The 25,395-nt window shown below is 56.5% G+C and overlaps 1 protein-coding gene across 2 annotated transcripts in view; it reads left to right on the forward strand.

The window, feature by feature from the left end:
• The window catches only part of KCNK5 (potassium two pore domain channel subfamily K member 5), a 38,547-nt gene that overhangs the window by 9,392 nt on the left and 3,760 nt on the right, over positions 1–25,395 (forward strand). For both annotated transcript variants that reach the window (XM_017344780.3, NM_001082705.2), the window contains 3 exons: positions 22,982–23,093; positions 23,960–24,126; positions 24,290–24,458. In XM_017344780.3, coding sequence (XP_017200269.1) covers positions 23,060–23,093; positions 23,960–24,126; positions 24,290–24,458 — 370 coding nt within the window. In that variant the 5' untranslated portion in view covers positions 22,982–23,059. The remainder of the gene's footprint in view (positions 1–22,981; positions 23,094–23,959; positions 24,127–24,289; positions 24,459–25,395) is intronic.

Genomic DNA, 25,395 nt, shown 5'->3' on the forward strand with positions numbered 1-25,395 from the left:
TGATCCGTTGTGCCTGTGTGCCCAGCAGTGTGCCAGGCTCTGAGGGGGCACTTCCAGCTGGAAGCCCAGACAGGAGGGGCAGAGCCCCCTGCAAGGTGAAGGCAGCGTGAGTTCCGTGGGGAGAGCCAGCCCAGACCCTGAGTCAGTGAAAGGGGCGTGGGTTTTGCCGTGATCAAAATTGATTCCTGCTTCCCCTTCAAACCACAAGAGATGGCAAGGATGGGCTGCTGCCTCTTGTTGGACTGACTTATAATTGCATATTTATGGGGTGCAGTGTGCTGATATGCATATGTGATCAAGTCAAGGTAAGTACGTTTCTTTGTGCTGGGAACCTGTGAGAGACACTTTGCTGTGATTTGTGGCACACCAGGACTTGTCCCTCCCATCTCACTGCATTCTGCACCCGGTATCCAACTGCCCATCCACTGTCCCCTCCTCCTGCTCTTCCCAGCCTCTCCTGACCGCTGTTCTGCTGTCTCCTTTGAAATCAGCTTTGTGGTAGCAGTGGGTTATGTGATGTCTGTCTGTCTGTGCTTGGCGAGGACAGTCTTTCAAGTCAACCCTGGGATTTTGTACCCATTCCTCGTCTACAGATCGTTAAGACCCGGAGCCCCTTATTTCGCCTGAACGTGAGGGTGTGCAGGTCATGTGGGAGACGTGTCCATTCCACTCTGTGTAGCTTCCAGCGTGGGTTAACCTTTCAGACCAGCTCTCCTGGTGTGAACCTGTCTTCTCCAGGAACCCCTACCCATGCTGCCATCCCGGCAGAGCTGACATCTAGTCCCGCGCACGGCCCATGTCTACCGAGCACGTGTGACTATTTGTGTAGTGCATGCAGACTTGCACTCAGACCTGTCTGAGGACTGCTGTGGGGGGAATGAGCCCTGGGCCTTGCCTTTAGGGAATGTCTTGAGAAACCAAGGGCGCAAGTATAGGAGCTGAGGGAGGAAGCCACGCACACATCTTCCTTCCTGTGCTTAACCTGCAGGGCTCTCTGAGCAGGCGCCTGGGGGAAGCCCACACTGTTTGCAGAGCAGAGAAGGGGCCCTCCCCAGCGGATAGCACCTTGGCATGAGTGGAGCACCCTGTCCTGGACCCGGGGGAGCAAGAGGATTGGCAGGATGTTGCCTTGGGCACCGAGGGAGTGTGTGACACTACCTGAGAAGTTTGCACATACACAGACTCTGCTCTGGCACTCACTGCCCCCACCCTCACACACACCTTGTCCGTATGCACACCATTCATCTGAGACCTTCATCCTGCGACCCCCTGACATCCTGTGGGCCTGACTCTGGGAGGTCTGGCAGCCGAAAGGCTACCATCCCATTTGCTAGATGGGAAAACAGAGACCTGGTGAGAAATGAGGAGGCTGGGGCAGAGCTGTCTCCAAAGCCAAGGTCAGGTGAATCTAGCAGCTCCGAGCTATGGAGGTTTCTTTGACCCATTTCTCAGCCCCACTTCTAAGCCTACTTCACTCACATCAGAAACCTACTTCCACTCACCTGCTGGGCCTGCCTGGGTTCCTCACCTGCCCAGCACACCCCTTCCTGTGATCTTGGGTGCCTGCTTCCCCACCCCACCGTGAGTCCTGGAAGAAGAGGCAGCAGCCGAAAGTGCGGTAAGCCAAAGGCTCAGAAGGAGGATGTTTTTCTGGGCCAACCAGAGCCTGGGGCCGAGAATCTGAGCTCCCTGCTCCCCAGGGAGTTCTTCTAGCCCTATGCTCAGTTCCCTAGGACCCTGCACCCCAGGAGCTGCAGGCTGGGCTTGGAGGTTGGCAGGTACCTCTCCTGGCAATGAACCAGAACGCAAGGCTGCGGGGAGCTTCGTGGTTATTTAACTGGCCTCCAGCCGCCTGGAGTCAAGACCCAGGCCTTGGGAGTTTATGTAAGTTGTCCAAGGTTACTCTGCTCACCGGGGGTGGGGTGGCGGAAGTACAATAAAGGAGCAATTAGAGCTAAGTGGGGGCAATTAGGGGAGGCTTCTTGGAAGCAGTGGCCCCAAAGAGGATGATGATTGGTGGAAAGGTGATTGCCGTACCCTAACAGGTGTCCTGGTCACCACAGCCCTCAAGGATCCTGATAGCCAGGTCGTGACCCCAAAACTCACAGCCCTCTGGTGTCTCCTCCCTCTGACAGAGAGCCAAATCCCTGGTAGTGTGAGTTGGCCTCTGCAACCTATGTGACCTCACCCTCTTTCTAAACCCCTGCCCTTGATGCTGGTGGACCCCCATACAAACTTTGGAGGCCATCTTGCAAGGGGGGAGAGCTGTGCTGTGACCTTCCACAGGAGTAGCAAGTTTCAGCTTGCCCCGAGAACTTCTAGGTCGACTGATAAAGAGATGACTTTGAGGGGCAGAGGCAAGGTCAGGTGCACCTGTCACAGGGCACGCCTGGCTTCTCAGCTCCCCAACTATGGTAAGGGACTATGGGGAATGCTATTCTGTAGTCTGGGCACCTGAAGCAGAGGTTAAATAACAGTCCAGGTCACACACTAGGTTGCTTGAACCCAGGCCTTCTGAGCCCAGGGCTGGAGCTCTGTAAGAGCTGCCTGTCATTTTGATGTTGTAGTGCCCTCAACTGTGACCAGCCTTCAGTTCTCCCCTGTATACCCCAGGCTGTGTCTGCACCCAGGAAGTGCCCTGTGCACTTGCCTGCTGCCCTTGGCCAGGTACCGCTCTGCTCAGCCTTGGGGGTTCTGACACCAAAGCACTGCTGTTTGCTGATCATATTGATCTTACTTAGATTTGTTTGCTAATTTGAACATAAAACATTTTAAAGCAGGAAAACCTGGGTTGTATAAGTGGGTGCTGCCACTTACCCCACCCTTCCTCCTGTCCCACCCCGGCCCTAACAGCCAACCCTAACAGGTCCCTGACCTTTGTTCTTGGTGGGTTTGTAGGTCAGTGGACCCTGGGACTGAAGCCCCCAAGAGAGGATCAGGGAGCTGGAGAGGAGGTGCAGTGGGCCGTTAGCTGTGGGGTTTCCGTCTCAGTCCCCACATGCCCTGCTGCCTCCTGGCTCTCCTCTGGGCTCCCAGGGTTAGCTCATGGCAGGACTCTGGTCTGCATTTTGGGAGGGGACTGCTTAGTCTCCTTTCTAAAGGGGTCTCATGATAGCCCAGATACTGCCTGCCTGGCTAGGCACAGATGGCAGGTTATATCATGTAATATGCCGAGGTCCCTGGGGCTGGCCCGTGTTCACGGACGTTGATTTTGGCTTGAGTGCTGTTTGCCTCCTTCTCCTCCCTTGCCCCTCCCCCAGTGCAGGACGGAAGTGGGCACCTGTTCACAGACCCTTTGGAGGAGAAAGAGCGTCAGTCCCATACCTTTCCCATCCCTCCTGTTCAAATAAAACTCACCTCCCGGGCTGCGGAATGCATCCTGACAGTGTTAGCTTTGGAAGGCTGCCCTTCCCTTCTCAGCATCCCTGCCCCCGACCGAGCAGCGGGTGGGTGGAAGGGCCGCCTCGCGCCAAGGGGATAAGTGCTGAGTGGGCGGAGTGGGGCCCCACTGCTACGGGAGTGTCTGGTCAGCACCTTCCCCGCCAGGGGTAGCAGGAAAGGGGAGGGTGTCCTGGTTAACAGCTTTTCAACACTCCCCCCTTCTCTCCACCCCATGTCCCAGACTGCAGCCTGTTGACCAGAACGAGCAGCTCTGTGATTGTACTCGCCATGTCTCTTGAGCTAAGAGACAGCCAGGGCCTGGGCTGTGTAGCCAGGTCTGCTCACCCACCGCACGCCTCGCAGCTGAGAACTTGCTCACGGAGGCATGTGAAACATAGTGAGTGCCAACCGTATGCCCAGTACTGGTGTAAGCACTGAGGGGATTTAATGAGAGGTACTGGACATCTTTCCTGCCTTTCCTGTCTGGGGAGGTTGGCGCCGTGCAGTGTGTAGTGAGAGGCATACTGTAGGGCCATTAGGAGCTCCCTCCAAGTGGGTCAAATTCCCCTAGGCTGGGGCTGTTAGGGGCAGCTCCCTTGACCTTGGGGTTGCCTGCTTTGGTGCTTTTCACTCTTCCACGGAGGTTTGTGTCTTGTCTGCCCTCCCCCAGCCCCTCGTCACAACACCTGACCAGTGCTCCATTGGAACCCCAACCTGGCACCCTGTTAGGGCAATAATTAAAGAATGTCCTGAAGCTGTCTTTCTGTCTCTGGCCTCTGTCCCAGCAGCCCTCAGACCCAGAGGTGGTGCCATCCCAGCCCTCCCTGGGAAACCGACTGTATTCTCTGGGTGGGGGCCCTGCCTGGCAAGTGCCCCAGCCCTGGCCTCACCCCCCCCGCTGCTCAGGTGTACAGTGCCCTCCTGGCTGAGGACACTGTGTGCCCTGTGGCCAGGTCCATAGTTTGCCTGGGGGAAGCGTGCGTCAGCATCCCCCCGGGAGGTGGACCTGTCCAGACCCAGCACAGGCTGTGTGAGGCCAAGGCAGGGCAAAAGCCTTGGGGGCACCTTGGGGTCCTGTTTTGGGTGTTTCCCAGGTTCCCATGTCCACCCAGCCCGCTGGGGAGAGAGAGCTCATAGAGCTCTGTCAGACCTAGCCTCTGTGTTTGGAATAGCCGGGACTGAAGGCGACAGGGTTAGACCCTCCTCCACCTGCTGTGCTTGGGACCATTGTGTGGAAGCCTTAAAGTTTCCCCAGGACGCCAGGCTTCCTGAAGCCAGCTTCCTGTGTGCACCCACGCTCCCACATTCCTCTTTCCCCACGGCGCTGCACACACTACTTAATGTGTGCTTATCCATGGAGGTGGTGGGCCCCGGCCTGTGGTTCGGGAGTTCTTAGACTGGACCTGGGGGCCCTGATGCTGGAGCTGCCCCAGGCGTGGTGATGTTCCTGCTGGTGTTTCTCAGAATAGGTCTGCATTCTGAGCCGGACTGAAAGTTACACAAACACAAGCTGGGGTGGGGTGGGTGAGGGTGAGGGAGGCAGGGAGGCACGCGATGAAGTGTGGCTCTGTTAGCATTGAGTCACAGAAACTCGATTTAAAAACAGAAGCCAGGCAAGCGCCGAGTCGGGGAGACAGGATTATTCATGGCTTTCTCTTCCTCTGCCTCCCACATTTCCCCCACAGAATGCACTTGTATTGCTTTTATAACAAAGAATTCAATTTCTTTAAGGGAGAGAAATATTTGCATCCACCGTTAGCTGCATCTGCACTGCGAGTTTTTAATGGATGAGGTACACCAAGCACAGAGAGTCACGGTTTCAGCAGAGCCTGATGGGAGCTCGCCTCTCTTCACTAACCACTGAGCAGTCTTTCTGTGGGCCTTCAGTTCAGCTCCCACAGTGGCAGCTTCCGGGGCAGCAGTCCTGTGAAACACTTCCAACTGAAGGGTCTCAGAGACTAGGCTTTGGTCTGCAGGCCCAGAAGTTTGTGTCTCGGCCTGATAGTCCCCAGGAAGAGAGGACGGCTCCCCAGTCCAGATCCCCAGCAGCTGTACCCAGTGTTTGCCAATGTGCTGCATAAGGCAGAGGGTCCCCCCGAGGCCCGTGGACAACCTGGTATGTACCCAGCCCTACCGAGTCCCATGTGAGCCCGAAAGGCCCTGCCTTGTCCCATGGATTAGCAAAACCCAGGAAATGGGGCCAGCGCTGTGATGTAGCTGGTAAAGTTGCTGCCTGCAGTGCTGGCATCCCATATGGGTGCTGGTTCGAGTCCTGGCTTCTCCACTTCCAATCCAGCTCTCTGACCTGAGAAAGCAGTGGAAGATGGCCCAAGTCCTTGGGCCCCTTCGCCTGCATGGGAAGACCCGGAAGAAGCTCCTGGCTCCTGGCTCCTGGCTTTGGATTGGCACAGTTCTGACCATTGTGGCCATTTGGGGAGTGAACCAGTGGAGGAAGACCTCTCTCTCTCTCTGCCTTTCCTTCTTTCTCTGTGTAACTCTGACTTTCAAATAAATAAATAAATCTTTAAAAAAAAAAAAAAAACAGGCAGGTGATGGCCACACATGTCATTCAGAGGCAGGGCTGTGCTGTGGAGAGTGGCCTGAGGCTTGGGGCAATGCCAGGGTCCAGGGAAGGCAGACACTAGCTAGGGGAGCATGCTGGGTGGGAGGTGCCTAATATATACTCTGCAGCCCATGTGTGTGCTATATTGTCTGTATGGTAGTCTATGCGCTCGCATGCCCCTGTGGAATTTTACTTCTTAATGTATTTCTAATTGTATGGCTGTTTAAATTAAAAGGATTGAGTTCCTCTGAGTGCATTTTTTTTTTTAAGAAGAGTTACAGAGAGAGAGAGAGATCTTCCATCCACTGTTTCACTCCCCAAATGGCCAAAAGGCCAGTGTTGGGCCATGCCAAAGTGAAGAACTCTATCCAAGTCCCCCATGTGGGTGGCAGGAGCCCAAACACTTGGCCCGACTTCTGCTGCTTCCCCAGGTGCATCAGCAGGGAGCTGGATTGTAAGTGGAACTGTGCCCATATATGGGATGCTGGCTTTGCACACTGCACCCCCACGCCAGCCCTCACTGAGCACATTTCACAGTGGCTCCCTGGTCACCTGCAGCCATGCAGATGGAGAGCAGAATGGTCTTATCTCTTGGGGTTTCTTACTGTCTACCCAGAGCTTTGCTCCGTGTCCAGTCAGCCTTCGTTCCTGCTGTGCGGTTGGAGAGCTGACAGCCTGACAAGGCGGAAGGGGGCTGGCCTGAGAATCCTGGGGCTGGGGCTGTAGGCACTGCCCAGGTGCGCACACCTCCCATCCAGGTGGCAGAGTATGCAGATGCCGTGGGACCGCCTTGTCCCCCAGCACACTCAGATGGGTCTTCCTTGGCCCACTCTCTTTGCCACGGGCATAGACTGTCGAATCCTTTTTCATGGCTCTGCCTTGTAGTTCACGTTCCTTCTACTCGCTTGCTCCGGCCTTCTCCCTTAGCCAACTGTGCCCCCCATGCCCCCAGGAGGGAAGCCTGTGTCCTCACCTGCCTGAAGTGGTTGGGTGAGTATACCTGCTACCTGGGCACCTCTCCCCTCCAGGATGAGTATGTCTTCCCTCTATGAATCTGGAAGGAATGAAAGAAGAGACTTAAGTTTTCAGGGGTTTTCCAGTATATTTCTAGGGTCCATGGTGGGGTTCTGGGCCAGGGAAGGTGGAAGGCCCCAGGGTGAGCATAGGGGAAGGGGTGAGTGCAGCTTTTAGTAGGGGGAGCACCTGACTGGGAGGTTGCTCTGGTTCTAGTTTGTTCCTGTCTTTTAAGCTCCAGTTTCCCCAGCTGTGTTGGGACTTCTCGCCCTGCTTCGTGCCCAGCCTACTTGAACTTGAAAGGGGCAGGACGCTTTGCTGGCCTCATGGCTAGTTTGTCCACTGCGTTCCATACTGTCTTTTCATGTAATTCTTGCCTTTCTGCCTGCCTACCTGTCCCTGGTTAGGCTATGCCAGGGCCTCTATCTTGCACTGCCTTTGTTTTGCCTGGGGTCTTGGCACTTGTTGGTGCTCAACAAATAAAAACCCAGTTGGCCCTGCCCTGAGCTCGGAGACTCTGTGACTCTGGGTCGGGGGCTGGTGTCTGGCTGCATGTGACATTTGCAGCAGGCTTGCACAGGCACACTTTTGTCCCTTCAGAGAGGGAGATGGCCCAGGAGCCCTGAGGGGCAGTGGAGGTGAAGAGAGCCCTTGTTCTCCCCTCGCCCTCTGCCCCGACCCCGCCCTTTCTGGGAAGTGACCAGGAGCCTCATTTTGACATACAGGGGAGTGCAGGCTGGGAGCTGGGTCCTCAGTGGCCCACGACACAGGGGCTTGCTTCCCCAGGCCTGGGGGTACATGGGCCTGTCTGGGTCAGCCAAGCTCCTGAGGCAGCCACCCTGTTACCAGTACAGGAGCTGAGTTCTGCAGGGACTTGGGCTGCAGCCACCCAGATGGGTTCTGCTGCCCTTCCTGACCCGGGCTGGCGTGGGTGGTGTTTATTTTCCCTTCTTTCTGCCTCCCCCAGCCACACACGCACACCTCATCCTTACCCCCAGTGACCCTGGGTGCAGTTGGTAAACTTGAAGCTTATGAATGGGAGCTTTCTCTCACTTGCTAGGCTCGTCTTCCAGCCTTTCGATCCATAAGCCTGAGAATCAGTGGGAAGGTGATGTTGTTCCCATGTTACAGATGAAGAAACTGAGGCAATGGTGTAGTCCATGCTGCGCCAGCCTGCTGGTCAAACATTCTGCCCAGGCAGGTGCTGGGGGTTAAACAGGCTTGGAAAATGTGCTTGTGGAAGGGAGCGAGGCTTCCCAGTGGGGCTGTGTTGTGTCTCAGAGTTAAGGTCCTTGCTGTGATGGTGGGAGTTTCCATTTCCTGTTGCCTGGCCTGGTCCTGGGCCCCAGGTTGGTGGGGGCGGGTGGGTGGGAGGTTTTTCCAACCCCTCCACCCCTCACCCCTCACCTCAGCGCAGCCTTTCTGTCCTTGGAAGGGCGGGCTGTGTTTTTCCATACCTTCAGCACAAAACAGCCCTGTGTTTCTTAACCCGGGTCACACCCGACTCCCCAGTCAGCCAGGGTGGGAGGAGGGCGGGGGACCATCCACTGGGAAAGGCCGGGCCTGGTTGTGTCGCCGTGGCGGGGCTGGTGAGTGGTCAGGGGGCACCAGCCATGTGCATCAGGCCACCCTCTCCCGCACTCTCTGGGCGGGTCCTCTGTGTGCCACATCCCTGTTTTGATCTCTAGGGGGAGCGTCAGTGGCCGGAGCCTCTGCTGTATGTAACTGGGTCTGGGGCAGGGGAGTCTGAACTCCAAAACAAAGATCCCTTTGCATCCTGGCCAGTGATTCAAGGTTGTGTGGGCATCGTGGCCTTGGCCCTGGCCTCTAGTTGTGACTCAGTCTTCTGGTGGGTTGGAATCTGGAATTTGGGAGACCATCACGGCAGAAAGCTCCCCCACCTGGCCAAGGGGGTCATTGGTCCCAAGATGCCTATGCCGGGCTGCTGGTAGTTTCTTGTACAATTTATTCCAGGGAGGATGCAAGCCAGCTGTTGTCTGTCTCCTGCCGGAGACTGAACAAAAGGAAATGGGCTTGGACTGCAGCCGGAGGGATTTAGGTTAGAGCCAGACAATAAGGAAGGATTTCGTGACAGGTGGCTGGCTCTCGGGAGGATCCTGCAGGGAGCTGTGTTGAGAGGCATGGGGATGAGGTGATGCTTGGAGAATGGGTGGATGAGAAGGCCAGTGCCGCCTCGGATGAGCTCCTGAGGGGTGGTTTATGATTGGCAGGTAGGGAGGTTTCCCTCCCAGGAGCGACACTGAGCGCCCCACCTGTGGGAGCAGTTGGCTGCCACTGCTCTGCTTTGTTAATTAGTGAAGAGGTTTACAGTTTAACCATTTGATCATCCCAAACCAATTATAATAAACAGGCAGGTTTGATTATCCCTTATCAGAACTGCAGCCTGAGATGATGGTGGGCAGTTACTTATTACCCAACACTGCCAGCCACAGGCCAAGGGCGAGGGGCAGCCTTGGAAGAGCGGGTGGGGGAATTGGCTGGGGTGCCCGGGGCATCCTGGCTGGACAGCCTCAACCCTTCTCGAGGGTATGACCTGGAGGGGTGAAGGTGGCAGGGGATGGGGAGCAGCCTTCTTCCCTTGGAGGTCAGGAGTTGGGGTGTTGGCTGTGGGGAGCCCTATGCTTAGAGAAGCCCCTGCAAGAGGGCTCTGGGTGGCAGGCAGCTGTGTCCAGGGGAAGCAGCGGCATGCATGGGGAGACCTGCCGCTTTGGGCCTGCATTGGACACCCCTTGGCCTCCACCCACACCCCTTCCCACCTGCCTGCCTCCTTCTCTGGCATCCTGGTGGTTCCAAAGTCCCAGGGGGAAAGGCCATCAGCCCTGGTTTGACTGGCGAGCAGCTGTCAGGGCTTCCTGCCTCAGTCAGTAGAGCCAGCGACTTAAAGGGCAGCCCCTGAAGGCACACGTCTCAGAATCTCTGTCATTCATTTGCAAGCACAGAGAGTCTGCCAGAGCCAGGTCCTGTAGAGTGAACAAGGCGCGAGTGAAACCCCTGCCTTCAGAGCTGCCGGCCCACTTGGAAGAGAAACCATAGGCCAGATATGCCGACACCTGTTAGAATGTTATGTAGCAATACGTGCAGTGAGGAGAGGGACTGGACAGGGATGGGTGTTTCCTGTTCTGGAAGGGGTGACACCTGTGGGGGAAAACCTGATGGAAGTGAGAGAGCCGTGGGAGGACACCTGCAGCAGCACAAGGAGTGGGTGCTGCTGAGCCACAGGGACTGTCCCATGCACGGGGAAGGTGAGGGCCCTGCAGTGGGCACAGACCCGTCAGCAGGAGGCTGACCCCCCCAGGCCCGCTGCTCTGTCCACTCCTTTCTTCCTGGAACATGCCCCGTGTACTCAGCACCAAGCCAGTGCAGTCATGGTCCTCTTGTTTAACAGATCCAGAAAGTTCAGCTGGGAAGAGGGGGTAGGACACGCCCAGGTGCTCTGCAGGTGGGTGCCGGGGTTGGGATTGGAACCCAGGTGTGTCTGTTCCTAAAGCCCAGGCCCTCTGTGTTCGTGCTGTGATTTTGCCGTGGACTCTCCACCCCTGCTTGTGTGTCCCCTGGCAGGCCTGGGCTCTGGAGGCCAGGGAGCAAGCTGGCACGTGGCAGGGCAGCTGGGCAGCGATGCCGCAGATCCTCCCCGGCTCGTGTGCCCGGGCTGGGGAGATGGCGAGTCAGCAGTTCCTGTGACCTCCTTTGTGGCCTGCTCCGAGGGCTGTTTTTAGAAACCTGAAGTGCTGATGACTTCCTGGGTTTGCTCCTCCACCCCTCCTTAAGCTGAGGGTAAACCCAAGAGCGTCTCTGGGGCATGGGTTAGGGAGCCTGAGTGTATGCTGACTGTAAATAGCAGTGGGAATTAACCCCTAGGTGTGACTGCCTAGCCCTCACGGCTCTGCCTGTCACCTGTGTCTTTCTGGCACCTGTCCTGCTTGCTGGGGTTGGCATGCCTTAGCTCATTCCCAAGGCTGGAGAGGGATGGTCTGGTTTCACTGTGGAAACAGCCAATGGCTGAGAGATGGGCTTCTGGCAAGTTCTACTCTGCACCTGCTGCTCTCCATCTTGCTATGTAGATTTTTTTTAATTTATTTTTATTTTATTTACTTTATTTTACTTGAAAGGCAGAGTCACAGAGAGAGAGAGGAGAGGGAGAAGGAGAGACAAATCTTCCACCTGCTGGTTCACTCCCCAAATGGCTACAACAGCAGGGACTGGGCCAGGCTGAAGCCAGGAGCCAGGAGCTTGTTCGGGTCTCCCACATGAGTGCAGGGGAGATGGTCCAAACAGTGGGCCATCCTCTGTTGCTTTCCCAGGCACATTAGAAGGGAGCTGGATCGGAAGTGGAGCAGCCGGAACTCAGACCAGCGCCCATATGGGCTGCAGGCAGTGGCATTACCCGCTGTGTCACAGAGCTGGCCCCTGCTATGTGTGGCTTTGACTGTGTCACTAGGCTTCTATGCAGGCTCTTCACCTCTCGACAGTAATGGCTGCTGTACCTGGTTGCCCTGCAGGGTCTTGTGCATCCACGAAATTGTGGTGGAGGAGTTACAGGAATGGGAAATGCATGGTGAACTTGGGACTTGGGGTGTCGGAAGCCAAATCGGGCTCCGGCAAACCTTGTCATGGAAGAGTAAATGGGGCTATCGAGGATCACCAGCCCACCTGGAAAGCACAGTGAGACTCCAGCCAAATCCAGTGCAGAGGCCTCTGGGGACCCACACTCTTAAGGGAGAGGGAGGAGAGGAGGCTACTGTGTCGGGCTCGGCAAGCTCTGGGGTCCAGGCCAAGACCATCTCCTGCCCTTGCTCGTGTTGTTGACCCAGTAGTTGGGAGGTGCCTCTTGGCATCAGTCAGGGCAGGGATGAGGGCCAGGCTCCAGCATGGGAGATAGGGCACAGCCACCAGCACAGGGCTAGGGACCGGGCGCGTCTGGGCAAGGCAGTGGTTATGACTTGGGGGTTGGAGAGGCTGCAGGTGGATGATGCCCCCTTGTCATTTAAGCCTTATCTCCCCTCCCTGGCCTGAGTCCTTTGCAGAGTGAGGTAGGGTAGATTTTGAGGGCAGGGCTCCAGGGAGCATTTGTGTGTGTGTGTGTGTGTGTGTGTGTGTGCGCGCATGTGTGTGTTTGGGAGGGAAGGGCTCTTTCTTGCTCCCCAGGGTCAGTTCTCAGGCAGGCAGTGGTACGATGGGCCCAGGAGGGGGCTTGCAAGGCCCCCTGTGCCCACACACCCAGGGGTTTCTGGCGTGGCTCATTGAAACTGCTTGCTATGGTTCTGTGCTAAGTTCAGCCCCACCAGCCCACTACTGTTTGCTTTAGCCGAGCGTCAGCCCTCCCAGGTCAGCCAGTCCCTGCAAAGCTCTGCCCTGGGCTCAGCTCTCACGGGAGGGGCCCCTGGCTGTGAGGGGGGTGACTGTCCCAGGCCTGAGAACAATGAGTGCAGGGTCACCTGGCTTGTTTTCTTTGTCCCTCCCAGGGGAGGACAGGGCTCCCAGGCCTGTGAAAGTCGGAAACCCAGAGGTTTCTGCTGAAAACCTGCTCCCATCTGGCACGGGCTCACCGCCGTGAGCGTGAGACCCAGCGCTGCCTCGGGCTCTGCAGGGACTGCCGCGCAGTGGCCAGGAAGGCAGTCGAGGAGTGGACTGTGGCACGTGTGTGGGTGCCCGTCCTGCAGAACACTGACTTGGGTGGGGCTGGACTTGGTCCCTAACAGGGAGGGAAGATGGTCAGGGTGTCGGGCAGCGGTGTCCACGTGTGGCTAGATGTTAGAATCACCTGGGGTGCAGGGTGACCATCTTTATTCGCGGACGTGGCCGCAGACTATTTGTGTCGCAGTTTCTGGGGCTCCCCCAGGTGACCGTGGTGTACAGTCCAAGTTAAGCAGCCGCAAGGGACAAGTAGTTCCTCTTCATTCACGGCGTCACTTTCTGTGGCTTCAGATGCCAGTGTGGTAACCAGGGACCAAAAGCATGAGATGGAAAATTCTAGAAACAAACAGTTCCTAAGTGTTAAGCTGTGAACCAGTCTGAGCTGTGCGATGGAATTGTCCTGCCTGGGCGTGAATCATCCTCTTTGTCCAGCACATCCCGTTAGTCACTTGGTAGCAACCAGGTTATCAGATCAGCTGTCACGGGATGGCTGTGCTTGGGTTATATATAGGGTTTGTGTACCTTGCGTGATTTCTGGCATCTTCTGGGGGTCATTTATTTGGAACCTATCCCCAACGGGTTGGGGGGCCCCTTTTAGCGACCCCTAGAGTATGCAGTGAGGTGTACCTTGCATACTGAATGGTGTGCCTCACCTAAGGGGGTTGCCTACACTTCTGGGGCTTGGGGGTTTAATTCAGTTGTGACCAATAGAGTATGGGAGGGAGGTGGGGAGCAGAGTTTGTACACAGCCCCACCTGTGATAATGTGGGCTGAGCAGCCACAGGCCAGGCCCTGGGCATATTACATCTAGGACCAAAGAGGAGTTAGGAGAGAGGGTCTCCTCTCCAAACTGCTGGACTGTGCGAGAAACAGAAGGAAAGCTCGGGTGAATGGGGCACTCGACCCAGAAGCCTGACCCTCTGAGGTTCTGAAGGGGCTGGAGCTGGTGGCCAGTGAGCTGAGTCCTAGGAATGAAAATGTGTTTTCTTGAACGTGCTTTAGAGTGATGGGATCAGGGAGTTATGGGGAAGAGCCCCTGGACTTGCTCAGAATTCATGAATTTTAGAGAGGTGTCACCTACCCAAGTAGGGGACTCCAGTAGTCATAGTCTAGCCTCATTTAACAGAAGGAAGTAGGCAGGGATCAAAGGTTCTTGGAAAATTTCAAGGTTCTTGTAGAACTGAGCTGGACCTGGGACTTCGGACCCTGTATCAACATCCTAGAGCATGGCAGAGTCGCCAACGATTGATTTGTCCGTCCTTCCCTCTGCTACAAACATGATACATACTCTATGCAGGTGCTGGAGCAAACCTGAAAGTGCAGGTAAGCAGGTTAACAGAGTCCAATTTACAGCCGCCCAGCTCTGATCATAAGGGGGACTTGGTGTGGCCTCTGCCCCCAGACACCCACTGCTTCCCCGGGAGAGAGCCCAAGCAAGCTGGGCCTGCAGCTGGAGGAGGTATCAGGGTGGCACCACTGGGCTCTTGCCAATACCTTGCTCATAAACTCCAGCTGCCCTGGGAGCCACACCCTGGTCACCTGGGCTGGCAGGGGAGGGCAGCAAGGAAAATACCGAGAATTCCTTCTCCTGCCACGCGCACTCCCTTAGACAGGAAGGAGAAAGCTGAGCCCAGCGCCCCACACCTCCTGTCCACTGGACCCCGTCACCCCCACCAAGACAGCCACTGCACATTAGAATTGTCCTGGATTTTTAAAAGCCAAGCCCAGTGAACAGGATATCTGCATCTGGGGCCGGGGCACGATGCGTTCTGCCTCCTTCCGTGTCTGCAGGTGTAGCACCTGCAAATTCAGTCACTCTTGGGTAGAAATGCGTCTGAACCGAGTGCCCAGCTCTCTTTACTTGTCATTATTCCTAAACTCTACAGCGTAACAACTGTGTACAGGGCACTTATGTTGGAGAAAGTCACCTGGAGATGGCTTTGTAAGTCACCAGACTTCCAGCTAGAGGATGTGAGTACCTTCTATGCAAACACTACACTGTTTGATGGAAGGGATTTGAGCACCTGAAGATTGTGCTAACCAGAGGGGTCCTGAAAACTGGCCCCTCCCCCCCCGCAGATATTGTGTTTATTTCAACTCGGGTGATTTCACTGGGCAGTCCATCCTGGGCTGGGGGCTTCCATGGCTGTGTGGTGTCTAAGTCACTTAGCCTTAAAGAAATAGTTTGACAAGTTAGGTCAGTCTGGGATGGAAAATGAAAGGAAGAGATGATAATTCAAGGCTTAAGTCATGGGTAGTAAGATACTTAGCAGGTGCACACTTTCTGAGATACTTTTGATACTGCGAGTCAAATGCAGGACTAGCCATCACCAGTGTCTACCCTCTCCATTGCCCCTTCTCAAACCAGGGCGGGAGGGCGAGTCCCCATACATAGGGTCTGGGGCCGCCACTCCTGCTTGTGTCTGTTTTGTCTGTTTAGAGAAATGTGAAAACCCACGTAGGAGACCAGTCCTAACCGCATCGTTTGCAGGAGAAGTTGCTGCAGTAAGTGTACCAGTCTCCTTCTGCCTGCAGGGAATCCTTGCTAGAGGCCAGCAGCACAGGCAGAAAGCCCAGCCTAGAGGCCAGCATGCAGGCAGGTTGGCGTTTGCCGCATTGGGGAGCTGGGGCAGCTGGAGGAGGGGCTTGAGATCCAAGAAGTCACCATTTGCCCGCTCCCGGCCACTGCCTCGCTCGGGCCTGCAGGGAGGAGGCGGGAACAGAGGCGGCATTGCTCCTTTTGCCAGCCAGCTGGGTTTGCTTGTCTGGACAGGAAACTCGTTGGGGTTGCCCAGGCCTCTGAGGGCAGAGGTCAGGAGACCTGGGCCTTCCAAAGGATGGGGTGGGGTAGCTGGGGCATCGCCTCTGCTTCTAACCCCCGAGTCCTAGCTTCCCACTGCCAGGTGGCCAGAGAACGCCTGTGAAGGCACAGCCCCCTCCCCTCTCCACATCCTCTTCCCTATGTGGCCAAGGAGGCTGACAGATTGGGAAGAGGTGGGAAGAGGAGGTGGGGTGAGGAAGACAGGGGTCATGTGAGCCCCTTGTCCTTTGGAGCCCTTCCTCAAGGGGTGCCAGCCTGCGTGTCTGTGCTCAGGGGTCTGTATCATGGCACAGCCTCCTTTCCTGGGCTACCGGGGGCCTGCCCTGTCCTGCCTGCTTCCCTCTGTCATGTTTGTCAGACAGAGACACTGAGGCTGAGGGGCTAGCTTATTTGCGCAGAGCAGTTTGCACTATTGCAAATGAGAGACCCCTCCCATCCAAACCCGGCCGCTCCTGCCATGTCCACGAGCACAGATCTGCACTTGCTGGCCCTGTCCTTTCCTACAGTGGCCCTGCACTGAGTGGCCCTGGGTGTCTGCGGAGGGCCCGGGCTTGTTTCAGGGTCCAGTGAGGAAATGTTTCGAGCCATGTTGATTTTTCTATCCCTTATCCTGCTCCTGGCGCAGCCACTGCCCCGTTAGAGAATTTGCAGAAGGGACAGCCCCCCCTTTCCACCAGGACAGTCCCGCTCACCTGGGAGACCTCCCACAGCCCCCTGCTGCTGCCTGCCCCACTCCTGCCCTCTCTTTGCCTGGCAATACTGTGCCCTGAGGCTTGGGTGTTGGTGATGTCAGACTCTCAGCCTGCAAGCCCCATTGCTGGGACCTGTACCTCCTTCCCAACTTCTTGCTGGGTCAAGGTCCTCCCTTTGCTGCTGGCGAATTTAATGAAAATCCAGTTCCAAGAGTGCTGGGGGATGTCAGGGGTAGAGGGGTGTTGGAGAATGAGTGAGCCGAGGTACGAGAGGCCTCACTCAGCTTCATGTGTTCACTCATTCAACAAGTGTCGAGCAGCTGCTGTATACCAGGCAGCAACCCAGGCCATGGAAATTCAGCAGTGGAAAAAGATACAAGTGCCTGCCCTTGGGCCTACACTGTGTGCAATGGGTTAAGCCATTGCTTGCCACAATAGCAACCTGTATCAAAATACCCATTTGAGTCTCTGCTCCACTTCTGATCTAGTTCCCTGCTGACACACCTGGGAAGGCAGCAGTAGATGGCCCAAGTTCTTGGGTCCCTGCCCACCCCATGGGAGACCCAGATGGAGTTCTGGCTCCTGGCTTTGACCTGGCCTAGCCCTGGCCATTGAGCCCTTTAGGGAGTGAACCAGCAGATGGGAGATCTGTCTCTGTCTCTGTCACTCTGCCTTTGAAAATGAAGGAAGGAATGACTGAATAACATTTTTTAGAATATTAAAAAACAAAACAAAGACTTATACTCCAAAGAAGTCTCTACATTCCTGCATAGATCTCCCTTACAATTGCCAGGGTTTTGGGTTCCAGACTTGGCTTCTCTGGTAGCAGAAAGCCTGCCCTGTACTGGCTCTGCGCCACCTATGGGTTGTACAGTGGTAAAGAGCCGCACTGCCTGGCTTCCCACCCCAGCTTCACCACTGACTAGCTGTGTGACCTTGGGCAAGTGCCTTTGTTTCCTCATCTGTAAAATATGGTTAACAATAATACCTGTGTTACATGGTAGAAAGATTCATGAGCTAAGTGATTTAAAGTGCTTAGATCCAGCCGGCGCCGCGGCTCACTAGGCTAATCCTCCGCCTAGCGGCGCTGGCACACCAGGTTCTAGTCCTGATCGGGGCACTGGATTCTGTCCTGGTTGCCCCTTTTCCAGACCAGCTCTCTGCTGTGGCCCGGGAGTGCAGTGGAGGATGGCCCAAGTGCTTGGGCCCTGCACCCCATGGGAGACCAGGAGAAGCACCTGGCTCCTGCCTTCGGATCAGCGCGGTGCTCCAGCCGCAGCACGCCGGCCGCGACGGCCATTGCAGGGTGCACCAACGGCAAAAGGAAGACCTTTCTCTCTGTCTCTGTCTCTCACTGTCCACTCTGCCTGTAAAAAAATAAAAGTAAAAAATAAATAAAAATAAATAAAGTGCTTAGATCCGGCGAGTGTTGTGCTACAGCTGTTGAAGCTGCTGCTGGTTAAAGTCCCAGCTACACTGTTTTCAATCCAGCTTCCTGCTAATGCATCCTGGGAGGCAGTGGATGATGATTTAAGTACTTGGGTCCTTGCCACCCACATGGGAGACCTGGATGGAGTTCCAGCCTCCTGGCTCCGGCCTGACCCAACCCTGTCTGTTGCAGGCATTTGGAGAAGTAAACCAGTGGATGGAAGATATCTCTTTCTCTCTGTCTCTGTCTCTCTCTGTCACTCTACCTTTCAAGTAGATGAAACTATGTTTTCGAAAATTCTTAGATTGGTGCTGGTTACAATAAGTGATAAAATACCAGTGGTTATTCAAATATAGGCATCAGCTTATTATTATCCATGAGGGAATGATCAGTAAGTAGTGCCCGTCCACCTTGCAAGGTGGCTGGAAGGGCTAGGTGGGAGGAGTGACAGAAGTGTGGTGCTACCAAGCCCCAGGATTAGCCTGTTCCACCTTCCATGCCACAGGGGCCAAGTGAGCTTTCATGGGGTAAATTAAGGATCCCACGGCCCAGGGTAGGGAGAGAGGTTTGCCTCCTAGACCACTAGCAGATCCATGGGTCCTGTGGAGGCTTCAGGGAAGATTGTCCAAGGCTGCTTCTACGTAGCAGGGCAAGGCGTAACTTCTGTGATCTGCAGCCATGGCCACTGCAGGAGCTGGAGATTAGGCAGAAGTGACTCTGTGAGCGTCAGGTAGCAGCCATCCCCGGCAGGCTCACCCCTTGCTCTGTTTCCTCTACTCTAACCCATAACGAAGGGGAAGGCCAGCCTCAGCTCCCCACCCCCCGCCCCGCCTCGTGTCTGTAGGTTGGCAGCAAGCCCCAAAGCCCTGGATGTGGCCGCAGGTCAGGATGAGTCTCTCCAGGGAGGGGGTGTCCGGCCTCTGCAGGTGCTTGGGAAGCCCCAAACCCTGGGATGAGGGGCTGCCTGGGAACCCAGGTGGTGTGGACAGTGGGCACCGGGGGAGGTGGGGTCAGGGCAGCTGGCGGTTGGAATCTCTGGGCAGGGGCACGGCTACCGCCTCGTTGGAGTGCTGGGTCAGAGTGGCTGGACTGGTTTTCGGCACTGTTTTTTCAGCTGGTGGGAAGGGATGGAAGTATGCACAGGCCTCCTTCCTGTGGCCTTTGTGGGGAAAGAGGTGGATAGCAGTGGTTAGGACCCAGATGGGCCTGGGTTCTAGTCCTGGCTTCGTTGCCTTTAGCGCTTGTGACCTTGGTCTACTTCTTTAACCTCTCAAAATCCTCATTTGCAGAATGGAAAAATCAGTATCTTTCCAGCAGGAATCTGTCCTCATGAAGTGAGCTGGAGGCTCATAAAATGCTTAGCACAACACAGGGTGCATAGTAATCCCTCAATAAATCACAGCCACTTTATGAGGAAGGTGACAGCGACAGGGAGCTCCGTTCCATCCCCAAACAAGAGCTGGCCCAGGACTGTGTGCGGGCTCCCTTCTCCCATCACTCTCCAGGCTGGGATAGAAAAGGAAAACATTGCTGTGTATGAAATTGGGAGCCAAGCTAAAGAATCCTGCGAGCACGCAGGGGCCACCTCCTCCCGCGAAAGCTGTTTCGCTAACCCCGAGGACGGGCTGCCCCGTCTAACAGGGTGTTGGCCTGGCTCTTGCTTTCTCTCTGCCTAACCCAGCCACGGCCTCCCTGCCGGGTCAACTCATCTGATTGTGGGAGACTGGTTGAGGCCTCCTCCTATCCTGAAGAAATCCCAGCCGTAACCAGTGAGGCACTCCGGCCAGAGCCATAGCTGCATGTGGATGGGAGCAGACAGCTGGCACCCCAATTTCATGTCCGGACTCGGCTCCCGTGCAGTGGCACTGGGCGGAGCCACAGGCAGAGGGGTTAGGTGAAGAGTGTGTCTGAGTCTGCTGGAGGGTATGCTGACAAGCAGCAGCACCTGTGTCTTCCCCTCCCCCTGGCGAGGGTGGACTATGCTGATTCCCAGGCCTCAGGAACCAGCAAGGGGCACTGGGGGAGCCCCAGGACTGGCAGGCAGAGCCGTGCTGGGAAGCAGGCTGCAGAGGCTGGAGACCAGTGAGCAGCCTAACCCAGCCTAGCCCAGTCCTACCCCAGTCCCTGTACCGCCTGGGGCCGTAAACCCTGCTGCCGCTCCTTCCTACGTGTGATCTGCAGCTAATGCTGCTTCCTGCCCTGGGGAGCTGGGGCCCTCGGGAAAGCTGCCTCTTGCTGGGTGATCCCAGGGAGGTAGGGAAAGCGCGCAAGACTGTGGCTCCCCAATGCCCCCGGACCAGAGCTGGCAGTGTCAGCTGGGAGAAGGACCCGCAGTCCAGCTTTCGACCCTTTCACTGTCCCAACCTACAGGCCCCCTTCAGGCACCCAGTTTTGCCAGCTCTTCTGCTGCCCATCCCCTTAGCACTCACCTACTGATCCCCAAAGCACGAGAACACTCGGCATGTCCCTGGCAGCAGTGTTGACCTTGGGAGGGGATGTCCAATGAATTGCAGGGCCTGCTGGCCCCCTGTGGGCCCAGTGCCAGCCACACCCCCATCCTCCACTAGAGTGGACCTGTGGGAGGGAAACAGGATTCTGCCCACTCTCGCCTGGGTCCCGAGTTTCTAGAACAGTGCCTGCCACACGACACGCCCCGAGAAACAGCATTTCCCAGTGTTCCAGAAGGCTCTGGTGCCTGCAGCTGGAAATTCCTGTTGTAGAGCACCCCCGGAGGAGGGTGGTCCTCCCTGCTCTCAGCACTTCCGCATGATCAGAAATCCATGACTCAGCCCCCTCTGAGATAGCTCGTTATCCAGAAAAGCCACCACTGTCCCCTCCTGGTCCTGGGCCCCTTGGTAACCGTCCCGTGTGAAGTCCAACGCCCAGAATGGCGCAGTGAACCTCACGTGCGGCCCTGCCCTGGAGAACAATGGACTGATCTCGGCCCAGCCCGGGTAGATAGGCGGTGACGCCGGCTGAGCGCCTATTTGCTTACCCTCTGGCGGCCGCCCTAGTGTTTGTTTGTTGGGTCAGTAACCAGCTAAAACCCAAGGACTTTCCCCTTTGATCCTGTGCTGCCCTTTTCCAGTCCCAAGCATAAGACTTGACGACTTAAGCAGACTCATCTCTTGATGCTTTTGGCCCACGTTTCCAGTCCAGAGGGATTGGAACCTCCGTCCTGCCCACGTTTCATGTTCACTCCCTTCCCGTGCTGTCGTTGTCTGCAAGGTTGTATCCTGGGCACATCAGAGGGGTGACAGTCACTGTCTGCACCATGTTGGTGACCCACACACTAGAGAAGCCAGGCCCTGGACCCGGTGGTAGAGTCCCGAGTCCGGGTGGATGATGAGCAGTGCCTCTTGGGGTTGTTCGGCCGCCTCCGAGCGAGCCCCACTCATCCTAGCTCTGCCCCACATTTCTGTGTCTTGTCCGCGTGAATATCTTGAAGTCCATCTGCAAGCTGCCCTGCTGAAATCGAGACTGGCCGCATTCCACGGATCTTCAAGGCCTTGGGTTCCTGTGGAAAGAGAGATGCACTTTGCCGAGTGTGACCTGCTCGTGTCTGTGCAAGCCTCCCATGCCCACCACTTCCTCTTTGGAATGTTCCAGACATTCTGGCGCGCCCCACCCCCCTGAATGCACCATGGAGAAAGTCCCAGCAGTTCAGGATGCTTTGCTTTCTGAGTTCCTAGGACCTATAGCCTTTCCTGTTTTGCGACGGCAGGGCCAGCTTATCTTTCCTGTTCCCCACATCGAGCGCCGGCCAGGGGTCCAGTCCCCCGCTCACAGGTGCTTTTGCTCACTCTCTCTGTCTGCTTTAGGATTTCCGACTTAAGACTGATGCTGAGATAACAAGATAGGCAGCCAAAGGGGAGCTGAGCGGGTCAGCTTTCTCTGCCATCTGTTTAATATTAACCCACAGGGCCCTGGTTACTTCCTCATTCTCCTGCCCCAAACATAAGATGTAATTTTGTCAAACACCTTTTGGATGGTCCCTGATTCGGTGCTATCTCCTGTTGGCTGTTGCTAACTAAGTGTGCTGTGGTTGTGTCACATTTCAGCAGCCTGGCCCCCGCGTCGTACGAGTCGTCCGTCCCTGTAAGGATGCGGTGCAGCCGGCACAGCCTTCAGAGATGGCGTGGAGGCAGGGCAGCGAGCCGTGTGGTTTGATGGCTTGTCAGACAAACATGTCATCATGGAAAATTCTTTATAGAGTGTGCAGATCCATTTACACAGGCCTGCTGCTGCATCTGCAAAACGCACATTCCATCCGAGCAGGCCACCCGCTTCTCCCACCAAGCCTCGGTCGTGCCGCGGGCGGTTTGCAGCCATGGTTTTCCTGTGTCCCTGCTTCCCTCGCTCACTCCATCACTTCTCCTTCAGTCCCCCCACCCCACCCCCACCCCCACCCCCACCCCTCGGCTTGGCTTCTATAGGGAATTCAGCTGAGTTTCTGGTCTCTGGGCTGGGCGGCCCATCCGGGGATGGGACTCCAACCCTAGGTTTAGTGCCTCTTTTGGGCATGGCCAAGGTGCAGGCTCAGGCATCAGAGCCTCCCCGCCCCAATCATTAGGTAGGGGTGAGAATGGAGGATGGGTGGGCAGCAGGGTCTCGTCACAGGGAACAGGATTTGTGTTGCTCAGTAACCCCCAGCAGACGAGACCCCTCCTGGGCCTCTCAGTGTGGACTTAACCCAGGGGGCCTCCCACTTGCTGTCCGGAGCTACTGCTTGGAGCTAGAGACTGAGCACAATCTCCATTCACTCCTGAGAGGTGCTAGCCACCATCACCTCTCTCCCTGCCCAGACGGTCTGCCCAGCCCAGGGCACTGAGGGTAAGATCCAGGGGAGGGAGAGGGTGGATTAGAGAGAGGCGGACGGAGCAGGAGAGCATCCAGCCGACCTTAGCAGGAACCCTATGCTGGGCTGAAGGGTATGAGTGCCTCCCAGACCAACCCTGAGCAGGCACTCGGCCTCTGCAAGTAGGACACACTCAGTGGAGGGTTGGGGGTGAGGTGAGGGGGCGTAGGGGACCTCCACTGTCTGTGCTACTTTGGCCACCACTGAGAGCTAAAGGTGTGATTCTCAGAGCATGGTGCCTGACCTGTAAGTAGCGTCAGCCTCACCTGAGAACTTGTCAGAACTGCCCCTTCCCAGACCGACTGAATCAGCAGCCCGAGCAGTCTCCAGGTGATTCTGGTAAGCGCTAGCGAGTGTGCTTTGGAGCCAGATTGTCTGGGTTCGTTTCCTTATCGGCTGCGTGACCTTGGGCAAATCACTTGAACCTCATTGTTCTCTATAAAGTTCTTCACTTGTAAAATGGAACACCATTGTGTTGCTGAAGCAGAGACTCTGAGTTTAATGTCACTCAAAGGATCTGTGAGTGTGGCCCCTACTCTGACCTTCGTTGTGATCTCTCTCTCTGTAGGTAGTGTCTGATGCCTCAGGGCAGGGGGTGGCCATCACAGGGAACCAGACCTTCAACAACTGGAACTGGCCCAATGCAATGATTTTTGCAGCCACGGTCATCACCACCATTGGTAAGTTTGCTCTTGTTCCCATGGTCTCGTGCAGGGTGAAGTCAGGCCAGTTGCAGTTGGTCCTATTGATACTTTCCTGGTACCTAGGAGGTCCTTGGTGGCTGTCCATGCCTGGGGGACCTTCTGTGAATCCTGACCTTGAGTAGAAACAGTGACACCGTCTGACAGCAGAGATGGGGAACCTAAGGTCATTTACTACACACACCAGGACTGTGCCCCATCCTGTGGGTGAAGCAGGTTCCACTGGCAGATTCCTGCTTGGACTGTCAATCAAATGCTGACCGGATCTGGGGTCACGCTGGAGCCTAGGCTGTCTTTGTGTGGGCTACAGCTCCTCCTGCCCATCCCGGGTGACGGCCGGTGCTGTCTGGCAGCTGGGCAGAAGCTCACCCCGGATGTGGCTTGAATGTTTCACACAATGGGGGGCTGGATGAGGGAGCATCTCCAATGTGAGCATTTCAAGGGGATCAAGGGCAGAAACAGCAGGCGTCTTGGACTTCAGCCTGTCCTGCATCACCTGTGCTTTGCGTTCTGTGGTCGAGCCCCGGGAGGAGAGCTGGCCTCACCCTGGGGCGGGAATGGAGGGTGGCCGTGTCTGGAAGCCATCTAAGGCTGTGCTTCTGGGATGTCTGCCCAGAGAGTGTCCTCTCCTAGTTTGCACAGTGGCGCCAGGTGGAGGCGGCATAGCCCAGGCCATTGTCATTGCTATGTGAATGGTCACGCTCAGACCATGATCAAGTATTCATAGGAGATCGCAATCTTCGGGTTGGGTGTGTGTGTGTGTGTGTGTGTGAGAGAGAGAGAGAGAGAGATACCACTCCTGCTGAGGCTCTGCCCTCAGCCTCACCATCTCCTCCCTCCCCCAGGTTATGGCAATGTGGCACCCAAGACCCCCGCCGGGCGCCTCTTCTGTGTCTTCTACGGTCTCTTCGGGGTGCCGCTCTGCCTAACGTGGATCAGCGCCCTGGGCAAGTTCTTCGGGGGACGTGCCAAGAGGCTGGGCCAGTTCCTCACCAGGAGAGGCGTGAGCCTGGTGTGTCCTCAAGCCCTGGGTTCCGGGAGGATGGGAAGGGAGGTGCCCATAGTTGGGGGATGGTGTCAGAGCTCCCCTCCCTCCTGGGTCAGGCTGGGACCCTCTGCGAGCCCCTGCTGGGTTCCTTGAGTCTCTTCTCCCGTCACCCCACCCCACCCCCCAGCGGAAAGCACAGATCACGTGCACGGCCATCTTCATCGTATGGGGCGTCCTGGTCCACCTGGTCATCCCGCCCTTCGTGTTCATGGTGACCGAGGAGTGGGACTACATCGAGGGCTTCTACTACTCCTTCATCACCATCTCCACCATCGGCTTCGGTGACTTCGTGGCCGGTGAGTCCCTGCACCTGCGCCCGGCCTCTACTCCCCATCACTCTCTCTGCTTCTCCTCAACTTCAGTTTGACAAACCCTTGCCAGGGGGCCCTGGCAGGCGGTGATGGGGTTCTCAGCCCACCCTGCCAGGTACAGGAGGAAAGGAGGGCCCAGAGAAGTCCTTCCACTTGGGCATGGCTTTTCTTCTTTCTTCTCTCATCCAGAACTTCCGGGAGTGGGAGTGGGGGGTGCTGGGATTCACACAGGGCCAGAACTTCTGCCCCCAGCCTTGTGCCTGTCACCCACACAGCCCCTGAGCTGAGCCAAGAGCCTTGGCCCTCTATGAACAGTCTCCCCTCATTCACTAGGGCCCAGGGGGCTGTCGGGGGAGTGTTCAGAGGCCACAGGCAGTTTCAAGACAAGAGAGGCCTTCTCCCAAGCTGCCCCGCCCCTCAGCCTCCTCCTCCTCCTCCTCTCCTTGCAGGGAGGGGTCTGAAGGACACTTGTGTGCTTGTGCCCGCGGCCTGCACAATGGCTTGGTTCTTTGTCTCCCTGGTGCCCTGTATGGCCCTGTTGACCCAGCCTTTGTCCCCTCCATGCCCAAGCCCTGCCCACTTGACCTCCTGCGCTGCTCCTGGGGCCTCTCATCTCTCACCCCCAGCTCCTGGCCTGGGGGCAGGAAGGGTCACTGCCCTTCTGCCCCACTGTGTGTGGAATGCTGGGAAGGGACAGGGGAGAGGCAGGACCACTCCTGACCCTGGCAAATCCTGGCCTGCCTGTCTTGGGAGATAGAGGCCCGGCCCTGCCATTATGGAGCCGTGGGGGCCCCGCACAGCCCCCCGGAGAAGCCTGTGGTACGCTGGGGCAGCACAGCAGTGTATTGAACCATGCTCCCCCAGCTCCAGCAAGACGCTAGACCTCTGCCTCAGTTTTCTCATCTGTGAAATTGGTATACAA

This window comes from Oryctolagus cuniculus, chromosome 5 (assembly GCF_964237555.1).
Source record: "Oryctolagus cuniculus chromosome 5, mOryCun1.1, whole genome shotgun sequence".
Classification (NCBI taxonomy): domain Eukaryota; kingdom Metazoa; phylum Chordata; class Mammalia; order Lagomorpha; family Leporidae; genus Oryctolagus; species Oryctolagus cuniculus.